This window comes from Coregonus clupeaformis, chromosome 37, assembly GCF_020615455.1.
Source record: "Coregonus clupeaformis isolate EN_2021a chromosome 37, ASM2061545v1, whole genome shotgun sequence".
Taxonomy (NCBI): domain Eukaryota; kingdom Metazoa; phylum Chordata; class Actinopteri; order Salmoniformes; family Salmonidae; genus Coregonus; species Coregonus clupeaformis.
In genome coordinates this window covers 33082465-33099107 of record NC_059228.1, presented here as the reverse complement: position 1 = coordinate 33099107, position 16643 = coordinate 33082465, and the positions used below count along the sequence as shown (strand labels likewise).

Here is a 16643-nt window from a genome sequence, read left to right as displayed (position 1 = left end):
CCACCCTTTTGGTACTTTAGACAGGCTCAAATCAAACAGTCAAAGTATTTGAAAGAAAACAAGCATTTTTTAAACCCAGTCATTCCCTTACTTCATCTGGTATAGGTTGTTGGTGCCTCTGTGGTCGATATCGTGGCATAAGCCGGCTGTTACCATGGCCATGGTCTCTAGGTCTGTGTAATAACGCTTCAGGTCACCTGTCTAATGCAATGATATAGGAAGTTAGGTTTGGTCACATGTCTAATCATACAGGAAGTTAGGTTTGGTCACATGTCTAATGATACAGGAAATTAGGTTAGGGGCCAGGATTCATGGGGCTTCCACCAGGGGCTGTATGGGGCCACACATGGGCCTCTTACTAAGTCCCCGCTCCCCTCCTGCTCCCATGGAGATGCCTGGCTCTGGAGGCCTCATTAGAAGCAATGAAGCCTGGACTGAGCTGAGCCACACAGAGCAGGACTGCTGATAATGAGCCTGACACTCCTCCCTGCTCCTCCTTCCGCTGTGAGTTATAATACTGTATGTCTGAGGAGTTCACTGTGATTATAGGAAGGCAGTGGTGGAAAAAGTACCCAATTGTAAGACTTGAGTAAAAGTAAAGATACCTTAATAGAAAATGACTCAAGTAAAAGTGAAAGGCCATACACTACTTGAGTAAAAGTCAAAAAGTATTTGGTTTTAAATATACTTAAGTATCAAAAGTAAAAGTATTAATAATTACAAATTCCTTACATTAAGCAAACCAGATTTTTTAGTTTTTTAGTCAAAAATAGAAATAGTAAGGTAAAGTACAGATATAAAAAAAACTACTTAAGTAGTACTTTAAAATATTTTTACTTAAGTACTTTACACCACTGTAGGAAGGAATAATGCAGAGAGAGAAAGGGCCACACTTGGATGACTCATTACATGACAGGGGAGGAGGGTATCACTGTAAGGGGTTCAGCAAAGATAGACCCTTACCACCTGGCCACCACAGCTTGAAGATATACAGTACCAGTCAAAAGGTTGGACACCTACACATTCAAGGGGTTTCCTTTATTTTTACTATTTTCTACATTGTAGAATAATAGTGAAGACATCAAAACTATGAAATAACACATATGGAATCATGTAGTAACCAAAAAATGTGTTAAACAAATCAAAATATATTTTATATTTGAGATTCTTCAAAGTAGCCACCCTTTGCCTTGATGACAGCTTTGCACACTCTTGGCATTCTCTCAACCAGCTTCATGAGGAATGCTTTTCCAACAGTCTTGAAGGAGTTCCCACATATGCTGAGCACTTGTTGGCTGCTTTTCCTTCACTCTGCGGTCCAACTCATCCCAAACCATCTCAATTGGGTTGAGGTCGGGTGATTGTGGAGGCCAGGTCATCTGATGCAGCACTCCATCACTCTCCTTCTTGGTCAAATATCCCTTACACAGCCTGGAGGTGTGTTGGGTCATTGACCTGTTGAAAAACAAATGATAGTCCCACTAAGCTCAAACCAGATGGGATGGCGTATCGCTGCAGAATGCTGTGGTAACCATGCTGGTTATGTGTGCCTTGAATTCTAAATAAATCACAGACAGTGTCACCAGCAAAGCACCATCACACCGCCTCCTCCATGCTTCTCGGTGGTAACCACACATGGGGAGATCATCCGTCTCACAAAGGCATGGCGGTTGGAACCCAAAATCTCAAATTTGGACTCATCAGACCAAAGGACAGATTTCCACCGGTCTAATGTCCATTGCTTGTGTTTTTTGGCTCAAGCAAGTCTCTTCTTCTTGTTGGTGTCCTTTAGTAGTGGTTTCTTTGCAGTAATTTGACCATGAAGGCCTGATTCATGCAGTCTCCTCTGAACAGTTGATATTGAGATGTGTCTGTTTCTTGAACTCTGTGAAGCATTTATTTGGGCTGCAATTTCTGAACTCTAATGAACTTAACTCTGGGTCTTCCTTTCCTATGGCAGTCCTCATGAGAGCCAGTTTCATCATAGCGCTTGATGGTTTTTGTGACTGCACTTGAAGAAACTTTAAAAGTTCTTGATATTTTCCGTATTGACTGACCGTCATGTCTTAAAGTAATGGACTGCCGTTTCTCTTTGCTTATTTGAGCTGTTCTTGCCATAATATGGACTTGGTCTTTTCCCAAATAAGGCTATCTTCTGTATACCACCCCTACCTTGTCACAACACAACTGATTTGCTCAAACGCATTAAGAAGGAAAGAAATTCCACAAATTAACTTTTAACAAGGCACACCTGTCAATTGAAATGCATTCCAGGTGACTACCTCATGAGCTGGTTGAGAGAATGCCAAGAGTGTGCAAAGCTGTCATCAAGGCAAAGGGTGGCTACTTTGAAAATATACTTTGATTTGTTTAACAGTTTTTTGGTTACTACATGATTCCATATGTGTTATTTCATAGTTTTGATGTCTTCACTATTATTCTATAATGTAGAAAATAGTGAAAATAAAGAAAAACCCTGGAATGAGTAGGTGTGTCCAAACTTTTGACTGGTACTGTATTACATGTATCAACTGTCATGGTATCATCCATGGTGTTAGTGCAAGGTACTGTAGCTGAAGTGTTTATCCCTGAGGGTTTGTGTAATATAAGTCCCAAAGGGCGCCCTATTCCATATATAGTGTACTACTTTTGATCAGGGCTCATAGGGCTCTGGTCAAAAGTAGTGCACTATTTAGGGAATAGGGTGCCATTTGAGGTACTCACCATGAGCAGAGTGAACATGGTCTGGCCCACGTTGAAGCCATGACTCCAGTTGTGGTAGGTGATCTGCCTGTAGCCCTTACTGAGGGAGTAACAGAACCTGGTGAGGGTCTGAGAGACACATATAGGATAGGCATGGTTACAGAATAGATAGCTCTCAACAGCTAGATGGTTTTTGACACACTATGTTATTACATGTTGTACATTAGGAAAGTATATAATCATTATCTATAACTAACATCAACTGTCATGATGTACATATTAAATGTTACTCATGCAATTGTTAAGCCTTAATTGTGTAGCTTTGCTTTATAACACACTGCTCTATGTCTTCTATAAATGGAACACATGACTTGGTAACAGTGTGGGCCAGATGTCTCTTGCCAAAATGCTTCTTCTTCAGTGATGTCTCACCTCGCGGGGAACGTGGAACTTGTCCACCACTCCCAACTCATAGTACATCTTAATGCCTAACTTGACCAGGTCTAGATGACTGTGCTCAAAGTCACAGAAGTGAAACTCAAAGAGCTCCGACTTGGTAGAGGGCGGTAGAACTTCCGACTGTATGGAGACAGGGAAACAAAATGCATTATGTGGTCTACCAAGGCAGCTAGTCAGTCAGCCAGTCAGCCAGTCAGTAAGCCAGCCAGTCAGCCAGTCAGCCAGTCAGCCGACACAAGAGGCAAAAAGAAAATAACTGTTAGTTAGAATAGTTGTTTACCAGGATTGCTTCCAGTTCCACCTCCTCACACTCATGTGGTTCCTTTCCATACTTCTCCCTGGTATTCTAAAAGCAAAGAACACCATCAGTGTTCACCTTGGATGAAATAGAGCTGCATCAATCAATTTCTGGATTTCCTGAAAACCTTGGTTATTTCTCTGTAAATAGCTCTCTGTCTAAATCTCACAGATGGTAACTAACGTTCAACCATTGACTGATTACCTAATAACCAGTATGACAGGCTATTTTCCATGTTATAAATGCACTTTTCATCTGCTGTGTATGAATAATGTTACTTTACCCACCAAGACATTCTGGGTCTCATCCGTCCTGCACTTGATGTGGTACAGCACCATGTCCTGGAAGATATCCTTCCTGTTCTCCAGCTTGTTCCACTTGTCATAGGTGTCGGTGTTGAGCACAGACCAGCCAAGGAACTGGGTGAGAGACTGCCATGACCAGAGAGAGAGAGTTAGACTATTGTATTTCAGTCCTTGGTCCACATAATCAGTATACACAGACACTATCAAATGGGATTGAGAGGGGGATGTGGTACAATAATGATAATAATAATATGCCATTTAGCAGACGCTTTTATCCAAAGCGACTTACAGTCATGTGTGCATACATTTTTACGTATGGGTGGTCCCGGGGATCGAACCCACTCCCCTGGCGTTACAAGCGCCATGCTCTACCAATTGAGCTACAGAGGACCATGACCATGATTAGGAAGCTATCATTTAGAATGGATTACTGTAACTGACAATGTTATTGACACAGTGGCTTGCGAAAGTATTCACCCCCCTTGGCATTTTTCCTATTTTGTTGCCTTACAACCTGGAATTAAAATGGATTTTTGGGGGGTTTGTATCATTTGATTTACACAACATGCCTACCACTTTGAAGATGCAAAATATTTTTTATTGTGAAACAAACAAGAAATAAGACGGAAAAAACAGAACACTTGAGCGTGCATAACTATTCAGCCCCCCCAAAGTCGATACTTTGTAGAGCCACCTTTTGCAGCAATTACACCTGCTAGTCTCTTGGGGTATGTCTCTATAAGCTTGGCACATCTAGCCACTGGGATTTTTGCCCATTCTTCAAGGCAAAACTGCTCCAGCTCCTTCAAGTTGGATGGCTTCCGCTAGTGTACAGCAATCTTTAAGTCATACCACAGATTCTCAATTGGATTGAGGTCTGGGCTTTGATTAGGCCATTCCAAGACATTTAAATGTTTCCCCTTAAACCACTCGAGTGTTGCTTTAGCAGTATGCTTAGGGTCATTGTCCTGCTGGAAGGTGAACCTCCGTCCCAGTCTCAAATCTCTGGAAGACTGAAACAGGTTTCCCTCAAGAATTTCCATGTATTTAGCGCCATTAATCATTCCTTCAATTCTGATCAGTTTCCCAGTCCCTGCTGATGAAAAACATCCCCACAGCATGATGCTGCCACCACCATGCTTCACTGTGGGGATGGTGTTCTCGGGGTGATGAGAGGTGTTGGGTTTGCGCCAGACAGCTTTTTCCTTGATGGCCAAAAAGCTCAATTTTAGTCTCATCTGACCAGAGTACCTTCTTCCATATGTTTGGGGAGTCTCCCACATGCCTTTTGGCGAACACCAAACGTGTTTGCTTATTTTTTTCTTTCATTTACATTTAGATTTAAGTCATTTAGCAGACGCTCTTATTCAGTGCATTCAACTTAGGATAGCCAGTGGGACAACCACATCTTGATCACAGTAAGTACACTTCTTCAAACAAGCAGCTGTGAGCAAAGTCAGTGCAATCAGGGACAACTACATCTCGATCACAATAAGTACATTTCTTTAAACAAGTCAGTGCTAGCAGGTGAAATAAGTCAGGTGTTAGTTTAGGCAAAAGACAGTGGTAGTAAGGAGGGGTAGAAGGATTACTATTATACTATTCCAGGTATTCCTTAAAGAGGTAGGGTTTCAAGTGCCTCCGGAAGGTGGTCAGTGACTCCGCTGTCCTGGCGTCATGGGGGAGCTTGTTCCACCATTGGGGTGCCAGAGCAGCGAATAGCTTTGACTGGGCTGAGCGGGAACTGTGCTTCTGTAGAGGTAGGGGGGCTAGCAGGCCAGAGGTGGATGAACGTAGTGCCCTCGTTTGGGTGTAGGGTCTGATCAGAGCCTGAAGGTAAGGAGGTGCTGTTCCCCTCACAGCTCCGTAGGCAAGCACCATGGTTTTGTAGTAGATGCGAGCTTCAACTGGAAGCCTGTGGAGTGTGCGGAGGAGCGGGGTGACGTGAGAGAACTTGGGAAGTTTGAACACCAGACGGGCTGCATCGTTCTGGATAAGTTTCAGGGGTTTAATGGTAGATGCAGGGAGCCCAGCCAACAGCGAGTTGCAGTAATCCAGACAGGAGATGACAAGTACCTGGATTAGGACCTGTGCCGCTTTCTGTGTAAGGTAGGGTCGTACTCTGCGAATGTTGTAGAGCATAAAACTGCAGGATCTGGTCACTGCTTTGATGTTATCGGAGAACGACAGGGTGTTGTCCAGGGTCATGCCAAGGTTCTTTGCACTCTGGGAGGACACAATGGAGTTGTCAACCGTGATGGCTAGATCATAGAGCGGGCAGTCCTTCCCCGGGAGGAAGAGCAGCTCCGTCTTGCCGATGTTCAGCTTGAGGTGGTGATCCGACATCCACACTGATATGTCTGCCAGACATGCAGAGATGTGATTCGCCACCTGGTTATCAGAAGGGGGGAAGGAGAAAATTAATTGTATGTCGTCTGCGTAGCAATGATAGGAGAGACCATGTGAGGATATGACAGAGCCAAGTGACTTGGTGTATAGAGATAATAGGAGAGGGCCTAGAACTGAGCCCTGGGGGACACCAGTGGTGAGAGCACGTGGTGCGGAGACAGATTCTCGCCACGCCACCTGGTAGGAGCGACCTGTCAGGTAGGACGCAATCCAAGAGTGAGCAGCGCCGGAGATGCCCAACTCGGAGAGGGTGGAGAGGAGGATCTGATGGTTCACAGTATCAAAGGCAGCAGATAGGTCTAGAAGGATAAGAGCAGAGGAGAGAGAGTTAGCTTTGGCAGTGCGGAGAGCCTCCGTGACACAGAGAGGAGTAGTCTCAGTTGAATGACCAGTCTTGAAACCTGACTGGTTAGGATCAAGAAGGTCATTCTGAGAGAGATTGCAGGAGAGACGGCACGCTCAAGAGTTTTGGAGAGAAAAGAAAGAAGGGATACTGGTCTGTAGTTGTTGACATCGGAGGGATCGAGTGTAGGTTTTTTGAGGAGGGGTGCAACTCTCGCCCTCTTGAAGACGGAAGGGACATAGCCAGCGTTCAAGGTTGAGTTGATGAGCGAGGTGAGGTAAGAGAGAAGGTGTCCGGAAATGGTCTGGAGAAGAGAGGAGGAGATAGGGAAAGCGGGCAGGTTGTTGGGCAGCCGGCCGTCACAAGTTGCAAGATTTCATCTGGAGAGAGAGGGGAGAAAGAAGTCAAAGCATAGGGTAGGGCAGTGTGAGCAGGACCAGCGGTGTCATTTGACTTAATAAATGAGGATCGGATGTCGTCAACCTTCTTTTCAAAATGGTTGACCAAGTCATCCACAGAGAGGGAGGAGGGAGGGGGAGGAGGAGGAGGATTCAGCAGGGAGGATAAGGTGGCAAAGAGCTTCCTAGGGTTAGAGGCAGAGGCTTGAAATTTAGAGTGGTAGAAAGTGGCTTTAGTAGCAGAAACAGAGGAAGTAGAGAGGAGGGAGTGAAAAGATGACAGGTCCGCAGGGAGTCTAGTTTTCCTCCATTTCCGCTCGGCTGCCCGGAGCCCTCTTCTGTGAGCTCGCAATGAGTCGTCAAGCCACGGAGCAGGAGGGGAGGACCGAGCCAGCCCGGAGGATAGGGGACATAGAGAGTCAAAAGATGCAGAAAGGGAGGAGAGGAGGGTCGAGGAGGCAGAATCAGGAGACCGGAGGGAGAAGGATTTAGCAGAGGGACGAGATGATAGGATGGAAGAGGAGAGAGTAGCGGGAGAGAGAGAGCGAAGGTTGCGACAACGCATTACCATCTGAGTAGGGGCAGAGTGAGTAGTGTTGGAGGAGAGCGAGAGAGAAAAGGATACAAAGTAGTGGTCGGAGACTTGGAGGGGTTGCAGTGAGATTAGTAGAAGAACAGCATCTAGTAAAGATGAGATCAAGCATATTGCCTGCCTTGTGAGTAGGGGGGATGGTGAGAGGGTGAGGTCAAAAGAGGAAAGGAGTGGAAAGAAGGAGGCAGAGAGAAATGAGTCGAAGGCAGACGTCGTTAGGTTAAAGTCACCCAGAACTGTGAGGGGTGAGCCATCCTCAGGAAAGGAACTTATCAAGGCGTCAAGCTCATTGATGAACTCTCCAAGGGAACCTGGAGGGCAATAAATGACAAGGATGTTAAGCTTGAATGGGCTAGTGACTGTGACAGCATGGAATTCAAATGAGGAGATAGACAGATGGGTCAGGGGGAAAAGAGAGAATGTCCACTTGGGAGAGATGAGGATTCCTGTGCCACCGCCGCGCTGACCAGATGCTCTCGTGGTATGCGAGAACACATGATCAGACGAGGAAAGAGCTGTAGGAGTAGCAGTGTTTTCTGTTGGAATCCATGTTTCCGTCAGCGCCAAGAAGTCGAGAGACTGGAGGGTAGCATAGGCTGAGATGAACTCTGCCTTCAATTCTGACCAGTTTCCCAGTCCCTACCGATAAAAAAACATCCCCACAGCATGATGCTGCCACCACCATGCTTCACTGTGGGGATGGTGTTCTCGGGGTGATGAGAGGTGTTGGGTTTGCGCTCAATTTTAGTCTTATCTGACCAGAGTACCTTCTTCCATATGTTTGGGGAGTCTCCCACATGCCTTTTGATGAACACCAAACGTGTTTGCTTATTTTTTTCTTTAAGCAATGGCTTTTTCTGGCCACTCTTCCGTAAAGCCCAGCTCTGTGGAGTGTACGGCTTAAAGTGGTGTCACGGTTCTCTAAGACCGAACCCAGAAGCAGACCAGGACAAGGTGAGTTGAACGAATGAGCGTGTTTATTTACAGATAAAAGATGCAGAATAGTCCAGTAGACGGAGCGGGTGGCGGAGATGAGTAGGTGGTGGTGAAGTAGCAGATGAACTGATGGCACGGCAGGGGTTGGGTGAAGGTTCCGGGAGAATGACTGTAGACAGAACAAACGGAGGTAAGTACAAGGCAGGTCAACAAGGTGCAAAAAACAACAAAACTAACGCTAGTACTCTGAGGCTGGTACGCTGGCAAAACATACTGTTTATGGCTAACGATCCGGCAGGGAATGGATGTTAGGCCAGAGCCTAAGAAGGGTGATGATCAGGACCAGGTGTGCAGATTGCTGATGGGATGCAGGTGCGGAAATCAAGAGAGCTCCCCGGAGCGTTCCAGAACCCTCGGGAAACTGGAGGTCACGAACAGAAAAAACTAGTCCACAGACAGGACCCGACTCAGACTGCCGGGATCGTTACAGTACCCCCTCCGACGAACGCCACCGGGCGGACTCCCGGAGCGCCAGGATGGAGGCGGTAGAAGTCCCGGATGAGGTCAGCATCTAGGATCTGTCGCCGCGGAATCCAACTCCTCTCTTCAGGACCATACCCCTCCCAGTCCACGAGATACTGGAAACCCCGGCCCCGCCGTCTGGAATCCATGATGCGTCGCACCGTGTAGGCAGGACCACCTCCGATCATCCGAGGAGGAGGAGGAGGAGGCGGAGGAGGCAACAGAGGACTGAGGAAAACAGGCTTGAGGCAGGAGACATGAAAGGTGGGATGGACTCTGAGCGTCCTCGGTAGTTTGAGTCGAACTGCCACTGGATTGATCACCTTCTCCACCACAAACGGACCAATGAACTTCGGTAACAACTTCCTAGACTCAGTCCGTAACGGAAGATCCCGTGTGGCCAACCAGACCCTATCTCCGATGGTATAGGTGGGAGCGGGGATCCGGCGACGATTCGCCTGGAGCTGATACCGGTCCGAAACTCTAAGGAGTGCCTTTCTGGCCCGATGCCAGGTCCGGTGGCAACGACGAATATGGGCCTGAACAGAAGGCACTGAGAGCTCCTTCTCCTGAGAAGGGAACAGGGGAGGTTGGTAGCCATACAGGCACTGGAAGGGAGACATCCCAGTGGCAGATGTAGGGAGAGTATTGTGGGCATACTCAACCCAAGGCAACTGAGAGACCCAGGAGGTGGGGTTGGAAGAGATCAGGCAGCGTAGCGTGGATTCCATCTTCTGGTTGGCTCTCTCCGCCTGACCATTGGATTGGGGGTGAAAACCAGATGTGAGACTGACTGTAGCTCCAATGGCCAAACAGAAGGACTTCCAGACAGCAGAGGTAAACTGAGGGCCACGGTCGGAAACGATATCACTGGGCAAACCGTGGACCCTGAAAACCTCCCTAACCAGGATCTCGGACGTCTCCGAGGCAGAGGGAAGCTTGGCAATTGGCACAAAGTGGGCGAACTTGCTGAATCTGTCCACGATAGTCAGAACGACCGTGTTCCCTCAGAAGCGGGCAACCCAGTGACGAAGTCCAGGGCCAGATGCGACCATGGTCGCGGGGAATAGGAAGGGGGTGAAGTAGTCCAGAGCTGGGCCGATTGGTACTCTTATTCTGCGCACACACTGGACAGGCAGCAACAAAACCCCGAGTATCCTCGGCCATGGCAGGCCACCAAAAACGTCTGCGAAGAAACGCCATTGTCCGAGCCACGCCAGGGTGACAAGCCATCTTGCTGGCGTGGGACCATTTGAGGACAGCAGGAACGAACCGACTCAGGCACAAACAACCGACCGGGTGGACCGTTACCGGGACCGGGCTGAGTCCGAAGGGCCGCCAGCACCTCCTCCTCAATCTTCCACATAACTGCTCCCACGACGCAGTTCCGGGGAGAATTGTCTCGGTCTTGGACCCACTCTCCTCCGTCTTGGAGAACATCCGGGACAAGGCGTCCGCCTTGCCGTTCTTAGATCCAGGTCGGAACGTCAGGGAAAACTTGAATCGTCCGAAAACAACGCCCACCTGGCCTGACGGGAGTTGAGACGTTTAGCCGATTGCACGTAAGCAAGATTCTTGTGGTCAGTCCAGACAATAAACGGTTGCTCCGCCCCCTCCAACCAGTGGCGCCACTCCTCCAAGGCAAGTTTCACCGCGAGAAGCTCCCGGTTACCCACATCGTAATTCCTCTCCGCAGGCGAAAGGCGACGAGAGTAGTAGGCGCAGGGATGGAGTTTACTGTCCGTGGAGCATCGCTGCGACAGGATGGCGCCAACTCCCACATCAGACGCGTCCCACTTCAACGACGAACTGACGGGCCGTGTCCGGTTGAGAGAGAATCGGTGCGTTGGTGAATCGCCTCTTCAAATCCAGAAACGCTCGATCCGCCTCCGGATTCCACTTGAAGGTCCTGATACTGGAAGTCAAGGCAGTTAACGGAGCGGCCACACGGCTGTAATCCCGGATGAATCTGCGGTAGAAATTCGCAAACCCCAAAAATCTCTGGAGCTGCAATCTCGTACCGGGCTGGGCCCATTCCAGAACCGCTCTAACCTTCTCCTGGTCCATCCTAATCTCTCCCCTGGAGATGATGTACCCGAGAAAGGATGTCGTGTGGGCGTGAAACTCGCACTTCTCGGCCTTCACGAACAGGCGATTCTCCAACAATCGCTGCAGAACCTGCCGGACATGCTGGACGTGGTCGGAAGGTTCCTTCGAGAAGATCAGAATGTCATCCAGGTAAACAAACACAAAGAGACCGATCATATCTCTCAGGACGTCGTTCACCATACTCTGGAATACCGCTGGAGCATTGGTCAGTCCAAACGGCATCACCTGATACCGAAGTGACCCATCGGTGTATTGAAACCCGTCAACCACTCGTCCCCCTCTCTGATCCGGACCATGTGATACGCATTGCGTAGGTCTAGCTTGGTGAACACCGTAGCACCCTGTAAGGAGTCGAAGGCAGAACTCATCAAGGGCAGGGGATACTTGTTCTTGACCGTGATGTCATTCAACCCCGATAATCAATACACGGTCGAAGAGAGCCATCCTTCTTACCCACAAAGAAGAATCCTGCCCCCAGGGGTGATGACGAGGGACGAACGAGACCAGCAGCTAGGGACTCCTTGATGTAGGTCTCCAAAGCCTCACGTTCAGGTCGGGAGATACTGTATAACCTTCCCTTGGGGTAGACAGCTCCAGGGAACAGGTTGATGGCACAATCATATGGTCGGTGGGGAGGGAGTGACAGAGCCTTCTGCTTACTGAAAACTTCCCCCAAATCGTGATATGTCTCGGGAACCAGGGACAAATCTGGGGGTTTAGCCTCAATCACCTGACTGGGAACCGAATGGGGACAGGCAGTCTTGAGACAGTTAGCATGACAATCAAGGCTCCAACTCGTTACCTTGCCCGTCACCCAATCGAACGTGGGATTGTGTTCCTTCAGCCAGGGGTATCCAAGGACCAGAGGAACATGGGAAGACGGCAGAATGAAGAATGAAATCATCTCAGAATGATTCCCCGACAACAGCATCTTAACCGGTTCAGTCCTCATCGTGATACGTGCCAGACTACTGCCGTCCAGAGTGGTAGCTTCAATGGCTTCCGGCAATTGCTCCTTGGAAAGCCCCAGCTGTTCCACCAACTCGGCATCTAGAAAGCTTCCATCGGCACCTGAATCGATAAAAGCGTTAATCGCTAAGCTCTGATTCCTGTTCATAAGGGTAGCCGGGAAACGGGGTCTGACAGAGGTATTGAGAGGTCGAAACTGGCTCGCTAAAAGTCCTCCCAACTTTAGCGAGCCGCGCAGTTTGACGACCGCCGGGAACAGGTGGCGAGGTAATGTCCCGAACCACCACAGTAGAGGCAACAGTTAGTCCTACGTCTGAGTTGGCGTTCCTCCTGGGTTAACCCGTGCCGCCCTACTTGCATTGGTTCAGAATCGGGAGACAGGACCTCTCCACTACTCCTGTGTGGTGGACGATGATCGACGTATTCTGGTCCAATCCCCGACCCGACTGGAACCTGAGAAGCTGATCGATTGGACGGACCCCATTGCTTCTCCCTCCTTCGCTCACGGACTCGATTATCCACCCGAATAGACAAGGCTACCAAGCTGTCCAGGTCACTAGGCTCCGGATAGGAGATCAACTCATCCTTGAGCTGCTCCGACAGACCCTGGTAAAAGGCCGCTTGCAGAGACTCCTCATTCCACCCACTCTCCACAGCCAACGTCTTGAACTCGATCACGAAGTCGGCCACGCTGCGAGTTCCTTGGCGAAGCGAAAACAGGCGCCTAGCTGCGTCCCTCCCTCGGACGGAATGGTCGAAGAGCTTCCTCATCTCGGCCGTGAACCCCTGGTATGAAGCCATGCAGGGATCCTGTCGTTCCCAAACGGCTGAAGCCCACTCCAGCGCTCGACCACGCAGCAACTCAATCACAAAGGCTATCCTAGCCTTGTCTGTGGCATAAGAGTAGGGCTGTAGATCGAACACTAATCCACACTGCATAAGGAAGGAACGGCATCTTCCCAGCTCCCCCTCATATTTATCCGGCGTCGGAACCTTGGGCTCACGGAAGGACACAGCTCCAGAAGCGGCAGGCGAGATGGGTGAAACCGGTAGTGGATCCTCCACCGGAAACTTGCGTTGGTTCTGGACCTCCGTCAGACCGGTAGAAAGGTTCCGAACTGACAACGCGATCTCCTGTAGTACTGTGCTATGATGGCCCAACATCTTCTCCTGATGGGTAATGGCATGGCGAACAGAGTCCAGGTCCGCTGGGTTCATACTGGCCGGATCGTTCTGTCACGGTTCTCTAAGACCGAACCCAGAAGCAGACCAGGACAAGGTGAGTTGAACGAATGAGCGTGTTTATTTACAGATAAAAGATGCAGAATAGTCCAGTAGACGGAGCGGGTGGCGGAGATGAGTAGGTGGTGGTGAAGTAGCAGATGAACTGATGGCACGGCAGGGGTTGGGTGAAGGTTCCGGGAGAATGACTGTAGACAGAACAAACGGAGGTAAGTACAAGGCAGGTCAACAAGGTGCAAAAAACAACAAAACTAACGCTAGTACTCTGAGGCTGGTACGCTGGCAAAACATACTGTTTATGGCTAACGATCCGGCAGGGAATGGATGTTAGGCCAGAGCCTAAGAAGGGTGATGATCAGGACCAGGTGTGCAGATTGCTGATGGGATGCAGGTGCGGAAATCAAGAGAGCTCCCCGGAGCGTTCCAGAACCCTCGGGAAACTGGAGGTCACGAACAGAAAAAACTAGTCCACAGACAGGACCCGACTCAGACTGCCGGGATCGTTACAAGTGGTCCTATGGACAGATACTCCAATCTCCGCTGTGGAGCTTTGCAGCTCCTTCAGGGTTATCTTTGGTCTCTTTGTTGCCTCTCTAATTAATGCCCTCCTTGCCTGGTCCGTGAGTTTTGGTGGGCAGCCCTCTCTAGGCAGGTTTGTTGTGGTGCCATATTCTTTCCATTTTTTAATAATGGATTTAATGGTGCTCCATGGGATGTTCAACGTTTCTGATATTTTGTTATAACCCAACCCTGATCTGTACTTCTCCACAACTTTGTCCTTGACCTGTTTGGGGATCTCCTTGGTCTTCATGGTGCCGCTTGTTTGGTGGTGCCCCTTGCTCAGTGGTGTTGCAGACTCTGGGGCCTTTCAGAACAGGTGTAAATATACTGAGATCATGTGACACTTAGATTGCACACAGGTGGACTTTATTTAACTAATCATGTGACTTCTGAAGGTAATTGGTTGCACCAGATCTTATTTAGGGGCTTCATAGCAAAGGGGGTGAATACATATGCACGCACCACTTTTCCATTATTAATTTTTTTGAATTTTTTGAAACAAGTTATTTCTTTCATTTCACTTCACCAATTTGGACTATTTTGTGTATGTCCATTACATAAAATCCAAATAAAAATCCATTTAAATTACAGGTTGTAATGCAACAAAATAGGAAAACGCCAAGGGGGATGAAAAGGCCCTATGAAGTTGTATTATGTTTTAACTGGCACTATCTGAAATGTAGGAGTGGATGAGAGTACATATTTTGTTGCTGAGAATTTTCCTGCATAGCAGGAAATGAAAACTTGTAGTGTATTTGAGTTTTAAAAAGGCTTCTAAAGTTTGAAATTTCCACTTTGAAATTTCAGACATGATTTAGCTAACAAAAAATGTACCAACCCCTACAAAATGTCAATTAATTATAATCCACATAACAATTCATATTTCCTGTTGCTGCAGGATTATTTCCTGATGTAGCAAACTGGCACAAAATAAGATCCTACATCTGTAGAGTAGAGAGTAGATCAGCTCTCATCCAGAAGAAGCTTTAACTCTCAGCCCTCATCTAGAAGGAGCTTTCACTCTCAGCCCTCATCCAAAAGGAGCTTTAACTATCAGCCCTCATCCAGAAGGAGCTTTAACTCTCAGCCCTCATCCAAAAGGAGCTTTAACTCTTACCAATAAATAATGCAGATACTGTCAATGGCCTGTGTTTATTTATACAGCAGTGACTCAGTGTTGTCTCTCTCTACCTCCCCCCAAGTAGCAGCATCTCTGGACTCAGTGCTGTCTCTCTCTACCTCCCCCTCAGTATTAGCAGCTCAGGACTCAGTGCTGACTCTCAATTCAATTCAATTTCAATTTAAGGGCTTTATTGGCATGGGAAACGTATGTTAACATTGCCAAAGCAAGTGAAGTAAATAGTAAACGAAAGTGAAATAAACAATAAATATTAACAGTAAACATTACACTCAGAAATTCAAAATGTCATATTATGTCTACAGTTGAAGTCGGAAGTTTACATACACTTAGGTTGGAGTCATTAAAACTTATTTTTCAACCACTCCACAAATTTCTTGTTAACAAACTATAGTTTTGGCAAGTCGGTTAGGACATCTACTTTGTGCATGACACAAGTAATTTTTCCAACAATTGTTTACAGACAGATTATTTCACTTATAATTCACTGTATCACAATTCCAGTGGGTCAGAAGTTTACATACACTAAGTTGACTGTGCCTTTAAACAGCTTGGAACATTCCAGAAAATGATGTCATGGCTTTAGAAGTTTCTGATAGGCTAATTGACATCATTTGAGTCAATTGGAGGTGTAACTGTGGATGTATTTCAAGGCCTACCTTCAAACTCAGTGCCTCTTCGCTTGACATCATGGGAAACTCAAAAGAAATCAGCCAAGATCTCAGAAAAAGAATTGCAGACCTCCACAAGACTGGTTCATCCTTGGGAGCAATTTCCAAATGCCTGAAGGTACCACATTCATCTGTACAAACAATAGTACGCAAGTATAAACACCATGGGACCACGCAGCCGTCATACCGCTCAGGAAGGAGACGTGTTCTGTCTCCTAGAGATTAAGGTACTTTGGTGTGAAAAGTGCAAATCAATCCCAGAACAACAGCAAAGGACCTTGTGAAGATGCTGGAGGAAACAGGTAGAAAATTATCTATATCCACAGTAAAACGAGTCCTATATCGACATAACCTGAAAGGCCGCTCAGCAAGGAAGAAGCCGCTGCTCCAAAACCGCCATTAAAAAGCCAGTTTGCAACTGCACATTGTGACAAAGATCGTTCTTATTGGAGAAATGTCCTCTGGTCTGATAGAACTGTTTGGCCATAATGACCATCGTTATGTTTGGAGGAAAAAGGGGGTGCCTTGCAAGCCGAAGAACACCATCCCAACCGTGAAGCACGGGGGTGGCAGCATCATGATGTGGGGGTGCTTTGCTGCAGGAGGGACTGGTGCACTTCACAAAATAGATGGCATCATGAGGAAGGAAAATTATGTGGATATATTGAAGCAACATCTCAAGACATCAGTCAGGAAGTTAAAGCTTGGTCGCAAATGGGTCTTCCAAATGAACTCTGACCCCAAGCATACTTCCAAAGTTGTGGCAAAATGGCTTAAGGACAACAAAGTCAAGGTATTGGAGTGGCCATTACAAAGCCCTGACCTCAATCCTATAGAAAATGTGTGAGCAGAACTGAAAAAGCGTGTGCGAGCAAGGAGGCCTACAAACCTGACTCAGTTACACCAGCTCTGTCAGGAGGAATGGGCCAAAATTCACCCAACCTATTGTGGGAAGCTTGTGGAAGGCTACCCGAAACGTTTGACCCAA

At 47.7% G+C, this 16643-nt stretch overlaps 1 protein-coding gene across 2 annotated transcripts in view; it reads right to left on the bottom strand.

The window, feature by feature from the left end:
* The window catches only part of LOC123482743 (rod cGMP-specific 3',5'-cyclic phosphodiesterase subunit alpha-like), a 44200-nt gene that overhangs the window by 19631 nt on the left and 7926 nt on the right, over positions 1-16643 (bottom strand). For both annotated transcript variants that reach the window (XM_045211451.1, XM_045211450.1), the window contains exons 10-14: positions 3748-3891; positions 3443-3508; positions 3136-3282; positions 2725-2832; positions 92-201 (exon numbers count right to left, since the gene is read on the bottom strand). In XM_045211451.1, coding sequence (XP_045067386.1) covers positions 92-201; positions 2725-2832; positions 3136-3282; positions 3443-3508; positions 3748-3891 — 575 coding nt within the window. The remainder of the gene's footprint in view (positions 1-91; positions 202-2724; positions 2833-3135; positions 3283-3442; positions 3509-3747; positions 3892-16643) is intronic.